Source organism: Urtica dioica, chromosome 7 (genome assembly GCF_054948205.1).
Source record: "Urtica dioica subsp. dioica isolate 48M chromosome 7, U.dioica_male_clone48M_v1_H2, whole genome shotgun sequence".
NCBI classification, from domain to species: domain Eukaryota; kingdom Viridiplantae; phylum Streptophyta; class Magnoliopsida; order Rosales; family Urticaceae; genus Urtica; species Urtica dioica.
Window position 1 is genome coordinate 38,474,954 of NC_142762.1, and position 11,100 is coordinate 38,486,053.

General features: G+C 38.1%; 1 protein-coding gene across 1 annotated transcript; it reads right to left on the reverse strand.

The window, feature by feature from the left end:
- Positions 1-5,749: 5,749 nt before the first annotated feature.
- LOC149391375 (Protein phosphatase 2A regulatory B subunit family protein) lies at positions 5,750-8,926 on the reverse strand. Its single transcript, XM_089618490.1, has 2 exons — positions 6,946-8,926; positions 5,750-6,457 (listed from the first exon to the last, which is right to left on the reverse strand). The coding sequence occupies exons 1-2, from the start codon at positions 8,143-8,145 to the stop codon at positions 6,107-6,109; spliced, it is 1,551 nt and encodes a 516-aa protein (XP_089474616.1). The 5' UTR covers positions 8,146-8,926; the 3' UTR covers positions 5,750-6,106.
- Between the last annotated feature and the right edge of the window lie 2,174 nt (positions 8,927-11,100).

Genomic DNA, 11,100 nt, shown 5'->3' on the forward strand with positions numbered 1-11,100 from the left:
ATTTATTTTCCATTTCATTCACTATTTTAAATCTATGAGCAATTTCAATCACATCTCTTTTTCTATATATATAAAAAAAAACAAAAACAAAAAAAAACATGTTCCTCAGGGTCGGCCCAAGGTACTATTGGGCCTGACCTAAAATTTAAGGCATTTATTTCAAAAACATGTAAAATATATTATAAAAATATTGGGTCTTATACATAATAATTTTTTTTTGAAGCTTTTTTTATTTTTTATTTTTAATTTGGGTCTTTTTTCGGTCTATTTTTTCATTAAAAATTTGAGACCTTAGTCCATGGCTTAAATGGCCAAAGGGTTGGGCCACCCTGCCTAAATATATAATGAAATCCTATATGTGTTGTTATAAAAAAGGAGTGCTGGAGATGTTAACATTCGATGTATTATTGAGCTTTTTAGTTATATTGCACATAATAACTATGCTTGTGTGTTAATTTTCTTGACAGACCAGCCATGAAATCTTGAATTTCCTGACTGATTTTACTAAGGGGTATAGCAATCTTTACATTAGTATACTAGTAAGGGGTATAGCAATCTTTACATTAGTATATTATTAAAGAGTGCTGCTATTTGTCACGGGCCCGATTTCTCACGTTCCACACAATGTGTGACACGTGGATGAATTTTTTTGGTGTTTATTACTTTTGTGGGTAATCGTGTGAATCATGAGTCGTGTTAAAAATCATTTCCCATTATTAAAAGATGTGTCAATATTTGTTTTTTAGTTAGATTGTAATATAGTGGCGCAACAATGATGATATCAATGTCAATTTCCCCTGAAACTTCTGTACTTAATTATGAACAGCAACAATACACAACAATAGTTATTTTTAACAAAAAAAATAGCCAATTTGAACTTTTGATATTGCTAAATAGTCAACGGTTCGTAAATTTTAGGTAAATAGATATAAATGATGACGTGACTTAATATATGGCAGTTCCTATTTACTTAAGATTTACGTTTGTAAATATATGAAAGTAGCTATTTGCCTAAAATCTACCAAATGTTGGCTATTTAGCAATGTCAAACGTTTGAGTTAGCTATTTTCCTAATGAATGCGTGTATGTGTATTGCTACGGAATACTCTAATAATTTTTTTGGTTGGAATAATAAAAAAAAACCTTATGCAAGAGGGTATGCACGTAAGTGGCAATCTGATCGCAATGCAAGAGAATTTTAATATATTAAACCTAAATTTAAAAAGTAATTAAAAGATTACCAAGTTCGAAAGCCACTTTTTTTGTGGTATTAAGATTACATTGTTTTAAAGTAATGTCATTACTTAAGTTATCACATTTTTGGAAATTGATAGGTGCGTGTCGTACGTAGAAAACTCCTAATATCCCAACTAAATCCGAGCTTGTTCTTGAGTAGTTTTGAGGTTTTTCGTGCGTTTTGAAGGTTTTCAGGTCAAAAATGGGATTTCTATGATACTCTGGGCAAATCTGTACAAATCGAGGCATTCGGGATAAAAAACGAGTCAAGAACGAAGAAGGAGTCAAGAAGACTCCAGACCTCGCGCCGCGACCCTCCTAGCGCGTTCCGCGAGGTTTGGAAAGCATCCCGAGCCATCTCCGAGCAGCTGGCGCGTTCCGCGAGGGTGTGGAAATGTTTACCTCGCGCCGCGACCCCCAGACCGCGCGCCGCGAGGTCGAAGAATTTCAGCGTCGAAAATCCCCGAGCGTCAAGCGCGGAACGCGACCTCCCGAGAAGAACTACCTCGCGCCGCGAGGTGCGCGAATCCAAAAGAGGAAACGCGTTTTCTGGAGCAATCTGGGCCGTCGGATCAAGTTTTGTTACCAGTCTACTCCGAAAATTAGAGGAAACACCCTAATTTCGACCTAAGCCTATAAATTCACTTCTCAACCTCTTGTTTAGAACTTTTGGCACTTTTTCATTGTTTTTCTGAGTGTTTGGGAGAGATAGAGAGAAAGAGGAGAGCCGTTCTTCATCAATTCGCGCCAATTACAGTTTTCTTCTTCTCTTTTACTCTTGAACTCCCGTATTTTAATTTTCAATTATGGTTTCTTCTTCTTTTTTTTCTTTTATTTTATTTTTGTTTTCTCGCTACGCCATGAACTAATTCCATTAAGGACTATGGCGTAGCGGGTTTAGGATGCGATTATGGATATGATTTAATATATTGAAGTTCAATTTCCATTCTCTACTACTTTGCTTAATTCAAATCCGTTTTTAATGCTTGATCGAGATTAGCTACCTTGTTCATGATTTTATACTTCAACTTGATGCTTGAGAAAGATTAGGTTGTTAGCGATTTGGTTTGAATTACAATGTTGCATGCCTAGGCTAGAGATAGTTAGGTTGCCATAGAATCGTGTGAATGCTCTTGATATTAATGCATGTTGTTGTTAGGGATTGAGATCGAGAGAAGATTTTCCTAATTTTGACATAGGTTGTTAGATGCTCGAGAGAGATTTAGCAATATTATTCTGTGAGTATGGTTAGCAAAGAGTAGTGAGTTGTTTATTGATTGTGCGTCAAATTCGTATATCCAAACCGTTGAATAAACCCGTGAAGCCTTGGTCCTTAGCATCTCTTTCTGCTTACAACTTTTATTTGATTATTTTGTTATTTAATTGCTTTAAAACTTGTCAATAATTTGTGACATCTTTCCATCTTTCCTTTTAGTTTGATTCGTGCTAGTTAATTTTTTTGATTAATTAAGCTTGTTCCTCGTGGGATCGACACTCGTACTTAAATTACTATATTACTTGAGCGACACGTGCACTTGCGCGCGTAAAAATCGCAACAGAAATTTGTTTTACCATTAACTCATACCAAACAAGATAATCCAAAAATACTTTAGAATTTGATTAACATGATTCTGTATCAAACACACCCATAAGTTTAGGATTATAAAACCACAACATGCCTCATTGTTGTCGTCGTTTTGCAGTGACGACATCGTCGTCTTTCATGACGGAGCATAGGTGGCAATCGACTTACACGGCGGTGACTTGTAGTATCTAGAATTATTATTTAGAGAAATTAGAAATTTTCAATTATGAAATTAGGGTTTTATATTATGCAATTAAGTTTGTTAAAAGTATGTCTTTTTATCAAATGGAATTTAAATTAATCAATATTCAATACTATGTTTATGGTCTTGGGCCAAGCTCATTAGGCTGTAACCTTTTGGTCTATTTAAGAGACCCTAAATTCATGAGAAAAGCAGCCAATAATCAATCACCAAAAATTTAGTTTTTCTAAAAAAAGGAGGCTAAGGTCGATGAAATATTGGCAAATTCCCGTTTCGAGATCGAATCTCGAGTTATAAGAGCATCTTTAATGGTAAGCAAATACCATATTTGCTTAACTTGCCACATAAGCAATTTAAGCTACAACTAATTTAAGCAAATTTGTTCTCTATTGGTAAGTTAAATCACTCTCCTAGCTTAACTTTATCCCACATGTCAATAATTAATATTTTATTATTATTTTCTATTCAATTCTCACTTATTAAATAAAATAAAATAAAAAATTGACCCATTTAATTTGCTAAGCTACTAGCTTAGTTAAGCAAGGTAGCTTAGTTAAGCTAATAGGTAAAATGCAAAATAATGGTAAGCAACTAGCTTACAAATTTTGCTAATTGCTAGCAAGTCCTCACAATTGTTAAGCTACAAACCATTAAAGATGCTCAAGTTTGGTATCAAAGCCGCTCGAGATGGGAGATATGACGGAAGATTTCATGACCAAGATTATGGGATTAACGACACAACGGACTGAGAGGTAGGACGCACTGCAGCAGAAGTTTGAGGCTTTGACCGTCGCAGTGGTGACCACGTTATCGACAAAGCCGACGTCGATAGAAAGACGTGTAAAGAGGACCGAAGGCGAGACCTCGAAGGTAGGGTTAGACGCAGAGAAATCCGATGGCAACCCTGACGATGTAATTTTCAGGGACATGGAGTAGGGCTTCGATATTAGCGGTGACAGAAGAGGCGGCGATGGCTGGAAAAAGTAGAACATCGGAGAAGACGACAGAGGGATGGGCGTCACATACCGATGGGGAATCATCGACCGAGGATAAGCCGCAGCGGCCGGCGCCGGAGTTTGGCCACTTTTTTAAGTGTTAAAGAATCCAAAGGGCGACAAGCCACTTTTCTGTTGACGGCCGGCGCACAGGGGTTACAACAATCTCTCATTTGAGTTGGGGTCCTGGCACAACGGAACGAGGGTGTCAACGAGCTACTAGTCAAGAAGGCATCCCGGAGTTTGAGCTTGAAGACAAGCTCAAAGAGGAAGAGGGGAGTAATGTTATGTATTTAGTATCTAAGGTTATAATCTAGGAAAATTAGGGGTTTTCAATTATGGAACTAGAGTTTTATATTTTGCAATTATGTTTTTATATTATGCCTTTTATTATTCCGAATTTAGATTAAATAATTAGAGTTTACTTATGTAACTAGGTTTATGATTTTGGGTCAAGCCCATTAGCTGTAATCTTTGGTCTATTTAAGAGACCTTAAATTAATGAGAAAAAGCAGCTAATAATCAATCTCCAAAAATAATCCTTTTGTAAGGATATGAGGCTAACATCAGTGAAAGATTGACAAAGATTGAATCTCGAGTTGTAACAGAGCTCCTCTACTTCCGGCCACTCCGACTCTCATCTGTCCTATTTCGGCTTGCAGATTTTTTTTTTTTTAAGTCTACAACTCTTAGCTGCTTCCGTTAGACTGGCCCAACTTATAATCGAAGTAGAACCCATTATTTATGTAACAAATTTTCCATGATTATTTGCTACATTTTGATTGTTAACCACGTTTTGTGAACCGTTAGCAAACCTGGACCTTGTTTTTCCATTTTACTCCGATTATATAAGGATATACGAGCCGTCGTTACATCCTGCAGACAAACATTAGTTATGTCCCACTACTACATTCATAATAATCATTAATAACGGTATTACAATCAATCTAAATAGCAATGAAATAAAGTCGCAAGATACCTAAGAAGTGTTGGTTTACCAAGCAAGCCCTCGTTTTATGGTAAGAGGTTAGATATCTCAAGTAATTGCTCGGTTTCCTCGAGTAAATGAAACTAAAGTTTTAAACCAATATGCAAACCACATTATGAGAGACGTGGGCTGTGAGCGGTGTGTGAAGTGTTCGGAGACTTTGCTTGCACGCGTTGGTTACTTGTCGGGAGTTGAAACTTTACCGGAAAGCTTTGACCGTATTGATCCTTTCAAAGGGCAACGAGAGGGGCTGTGGATTGAGTAGCGTTTCTCAATGCCATTGGTAAGCACAGCGATGCGATGGTTCTTTCCTCTCTTGTTGCTTTCTTGGAGAGGCCTCTCAACGAAATAGGTGATCAATCAAGCTTCTCTCAGATCGAACCTCTTCGATAGCGATATTGGTTTGATATTCTTTTTTTTACTGCTCTAGTTTTGAAGTCTGTTAGTGCTAAGATGAAATCCTTTGCAGTTATAAAAGAAAAAAAAAATAATTAGAGCTATGAATGGTATTTTTACTAAATTCAACACACCCATCCTTCTTTTTATCTTTTCCTCCGACCAAACATTTAAGACAATGACAATCCATCAACTTACTTTCCATTTCATTCACTATTTTACTTTCCTTCTCACCAGACAGAAGCTTTAACTCAGGTTTGTGCCTAGTGAAAGTGGTACACAATCAATTTCTATTTCTTGGGAAGTTATTGTAAAACTTTGGCTAAAGGCTTACAACGAGCAGCAGAGAAGGTAGTTAAAAATTCATGGCATAGCCCTTTTCTGAGGCAAAGGAAGAGAATACAAAAGGTCAAAACAAAGTTACAGCATACAGCTTACAACAAGGCTGTCATACATGGAATAAATACATAACGAGGAAGAACAAAAACAAAAGCAAAAAAAAAAAAAACAAATGTCATCCCCAACAACAGCCAATTTTCACTTCCTACTTTTTTTTTCCACTGCCCTAAACAGAAAGGGAACACAAAAAAAAAAAAAAAAAAAAAAAAAGGGTAGATTGACATTGCTACTACAAAGATAAGGATTAATTTATATTTTGATGGAAATTAATTAATTAGTTCCGAAGAGGGTGTCTAAACAAATATTTAACAGGATATTGAAGGCGTGGCGACGAGGACGGCGTTGCCGAGAATGGGCTGAAGGCCGGCGGCGGAGTCCTCGAGGCGGTCCCACGCCTGTTTGCGTTTCTCGGTGGCAAGCTTCGTGGCGGCTTCTTCCTCCTTGTGTTGGGCGTGACAGGCCGCGAAGAGCTCGTCGTCCATCTCGATGAACATCTTTCTCACGTTCAGCGTCAGGTTCAGAACCGCCGGGTTCCAATGCGTCTCAGCGTTCTTCTCCAACACCGGAATCAGGATCGGCAACAGCTCTTGCCGATTGTGCGCAATCAAGTTCACGATATGGTCGTTGTTCCATAGGAACAATGCCCTCTCAGCCACCTGAAAATGCCACCCAAAAAAATCAGCTCAAAAGGGTGACTTATGCCTTGGGTTGAAGCTCGGATTTTCGCTAACGGAAAATGAAGGAAGAAGAAGCACACGTGGGAAAACATAATCACACACACACACACATAAAAAAAAAAAAAGAAAAAAAAAATTACCATAGATTTTGATGTTACTCGTTCCTTTCTATCGAAAGAAAATTTAACTAGGGTGTAGTACCTAGGTTTTCCGTTTAACCCCACAATAAACTAAAACAAGAACAAAAAGCTCTTAGTTTAGGTTACATTTCTCTCACACTCTCTCCGTTTGTATGCATTCTATAGACAAAACAAAGAAAATAATCGGGATTTTCGTTATACCATCCCTGCATTTTCCAGGTTTAAAACGGGAACTCCCAAATACCAACTGAGCACGTTGAGAGTTAGCGAAAACCAGAAAGTAAACGGAAAGTTATAATCTTTTGAGAGAAGAAACCAAAAACTAACCTGAAAGTGCAAGCTGTTGATGCAGCTACCGATGCGCCAACACAAGGGGACCATAATCTTCTGAAACTCGGGCATCGTTGCGGACTCGAGAATCTCCTCGATCTCGCCCAAGAGCATAACCTCCTTCTGGCAATTCGTGACCGGCCACGACCTCAGAACCCCGTTTATGACCACGCTCACCAGCCTCGGCTCTTTCTCCATGAACTGCGAGAGGCAATAAGTCAGCTGCTGAAAATACAGCGCCAGAGACCTCGGCTTGTGAAGCGGAATCAAGACCCTCCTCAGGAATATCTTGTGCTCCTCCTTCAGCGGCAGAGCGAACCCGCTGATAATACTCCCGTAGATCTCCAACAGCTCCGCGATCCCGTTGTGCCTCTCGGTCTCGAACACGAATCTGTAGAACATGTTGTTGAGCGACTTCCTCACGAACGGCCTGTGGACCATGAACTTCCCGTAGACCCTGTGGAGGATCGTCTTGAGGCAGTCCCGCTCCCGGGGATCGTCGGAGTCGAAGAGGTCGAGGAGTCTGAGGATGAACGAGTGGTCGATGTACTTTTTGGCAATCTTGGCGTCGAGGCACGAGGACGTTACGAATTTCAGCAACAGCTCGTAGACGAGCTGTAAGTGAGGCCATGCCGGGTCGAACATGGGCTCGTCGTCGTCGTTGTTGCTGTTCTCTCCGCCGGCGCCGGAGCGGTAGCTCGGAGGGAGGTCTCGGAAGAGATTCACGGCGCACATTCTGCACATTGCTAGGATCGCCGGCTCGGTGAATTTCATGGGCCGAGAGGCCACGAAATCGACGAGCTCCACCAGAGTCTGTCTCTTCACGTCTTTCTCGACCGTGTTCTTGTTAGGGTTTGCGAAATCGAAGGTCACGCAGCAGAGACTGACCTTGCTGATGAAGAGGTTCATCTTCTCCGCGGCCGGGACGTCCTTGAACGGGACTAGAGGCTCGATTCCGGCGACCATGCTCGCCGGGAAAACCGCCGAGGACATCTTCTTCGCCGAGTTGGACCGGTTTGGGCCTAGGCCTGAATTTCCGTTATTGGGCTTTGAGTTTTCGAGGCCCGAGCCCGATGAGCCGGCCCGGGAGTTTGATTGCGAGCGAGGCGTACTCGACCGAGGCGACTCCGACGATTTCCCGGCCGACTCGGGCTTCGACGATTTCCGGGGAAGCTTGCTGAGGATTTGCTTCAACATTGCGACGGTGATAAATACAGACTTGAATTCAGGCGAGCCCTGAGAAAGGGGAAAGGTAAAAGGACGAGGCCGAGATCATAATAACACCGAAGCCATTTGTCTTTTGTCTGATTTTGAGAATCAATCGCCAAATAGGAAAACCCTAACCTAGGTTAGATAGATCTCGGACATGGATTGTGGAGAGACAATGCGAGAGATCCACGTGTTCGGAACTCGAGAAAGAGACCGGCCTCTGTAGAAATTCATTGCCATTGGCAACCTTGAAGATTCGCCGACCAGATGAAAGTAACCAAATTTAAGCTTCGAATCAACGAAGAAGAAGAAGAAGAAGATGGTAACAAGTTTCAAACTTTTGATCTCGAAGCCATATCTGAAGGAAACATGAATTTCTCCGAAGGAAACGAATGCTATAGAATATTTGTTTGTGGAGCTACAAAGTAAAGATTTTTTACTTTTTTATTTAATTTTTGGGGGAGATCTAATCGAAGGTTTGAGAGGCTCAAAAAGTAGGATGATATGATGAAATTGTGATATTCATGAAGAGAATTAATGTTTGATAATGATAACATGAAATAAATACACACAAACACAATGTGGATTTTGATTTTTTTTTTTTTGGGTAATTGGGTTTTGGCTTTGAAACTCCCTTTTACTTTTTTGGGTTAGCTTTTTCTGGGTCGATGAGAAAATTTTGGCATTTTCTCGGGGAAAATTGCAGGGCGTTTCTTAGGACAATGCCCTCGCTCACTTCATCATCAATTTCATATTTTCATGTTTGTTTCTCCTAAATCCCCAATTGCCTTTTTGAATGATGTAATAAATTATAATTAACATAAGACTTCTGTCTTTTCCTTTTTAATCAATCCAAATAGTAATCTTCAAAGTGAAAATAGTCTGTTCCATAAATGAAAAGATAAAAGAGAAAATAGTTTAGTATTTTTCTAAACCAATCACTACTACTAACATGTCATAAATAATGCATTGATTTCTTTTGGATTAAATTAGTTTTTATTTTTGTTCAAAATTTACTTCACGGTTCACGCTCCTCTAGGGCCCTTCATCCACACAATCAACAATGACATCCAACCGTCATTCGCTTCCGTTCCTTTTCTCAATAATTGTTGTCTTAACTCTAACTTCATCTTAAATTCTTAATTGTAAATGACAGAAATTATAAGAATTTTGATCTCGTAAACAAAAAAATTATAGGGTGTACACTTCAAAAAAAAAAAAAATTATGTGTTTGGTATTCCTCTCAAAAACAATTTTTTAGTTTTTGAGTTGAAAAAATTGAAAACAAAAATTGAAAACTTGGTTTAAGTTTTTGGAAAAAAATTTCAAAAAATTTTGAAGTTGTTTTGTAAAATAGTAAAGAAAACTGAAAACAAATAAAAGGTGTTTTTGGAAAAAAAAAATTATTCTCTTCTCTTCTCCTTCTCCTCATCTTCTCTTTTCATTCTTTCAAAAACAAAAATGAAAACTATACCAAACACTTTTTCAGTTTTTTCACTTTCTCAAAAACAAAAATGAAAATTGTACCAAACAGTTTTTTGAAAACAACTGCAAAATAATTTTTCAATACAACTACAAAAATTAGAAAATAGAAAACAAAAACTTTTTGAGTTAACTACCAAACACAACAGTTTGTCCGACTTCGAATCTCCTAAATCTTCTTTTTCTAGAAATGTCATATTTCAGGAGCTATATAACTAGAAGTATTAGTAACAAAAAGAATATATCGATTTAGATGCATAAGTTAGCCATTATTTAATTTCTTTGTTTCATTCTTAGTATTTTCATAAACTTCCACCAATAGAAGATAGACAAAACTTGAGCTCGAGATGATATACTACCGGTTCAAATTAAATTTGGGGTTCAAAACAAGAACAGACAAGAATTTCCAATTCAGACCGCCAAATAAGAGAACTCCTAGAACTTTTGTTATGGTGGGATTCAAAACCAGTACTTCCAACGTTAAAAGAGAATTTGAGTATACGGTACAACACAAAAAAGTACTTGCTTCGGGGATTGTACCGCCTCGATTTGATAATTTTTTATAAATCGAACGACGTAGATGAAATCTTTCTCATGTTCGCCACGACGAATGTTTTTTTTTTCTTTTGATGATGTTTTATATTTTTTTTCAGAACCGGAAATTTTCGTTCCGAATAGTCGGAACATTCTGTTCCGTTAAAGAGCATAAGAGATGTTTGGCCAAAACTGAAAAGGGCGATTTTGACCGAATCTCCAAATTTAGTTCGAACTTAAAGCAATGTTTGAAAAGCCTAAGATAACTAATGGCTACCCGGTTAAAAAACAAATCGCCCATAACCACTTGTAATTGATAAGTGTATACTTTCTCGCATGTCATCAAAGGTCATCTCGCAGCAATGCAACAAGTCAGATTCGTCGAGCTCATCAAGTGGTCACGAGTTGTGCAATTGCGGAGTACGATCCATAGAGAGGACCTCATGGACGAAATTAAACCATGGTAGACGGTTCTTTGAATCATTGATGCTTTGAAATTATAATTTTTTTATCCGTTTTTATTTCTGTGTGATGGTGGATGGAAATTCTTCAGATGGATTGACATAAAGATGTGCGAAAGATTAAAAAAAAAAGGGTAATCTAGCAACGTAGCCAATTTAAAACATGGTTTTAAGGATGTAGCCAACGTTTGGTAAATTTTGTAATCTACCCATTTAAAGAAATAAACGGTTAGAAAATATCGAAAATACCCTTAAGTAACATAAATCATAGAAACCAAATACTAGTCAACGTTTTAGCTAGCCAAAGTTTATCGTGCGTAAAATAAACGGAGATTAACAGAAACTGACAAAGCAGCGGAGATTAACAAAAAATTAGAAAGAAATATACGCTCAGTAACCAACTTTGCCAAATATAGAATTTTTTTAAAAATTTAAATATATACACGTGTATTAACTTCGAAAATTC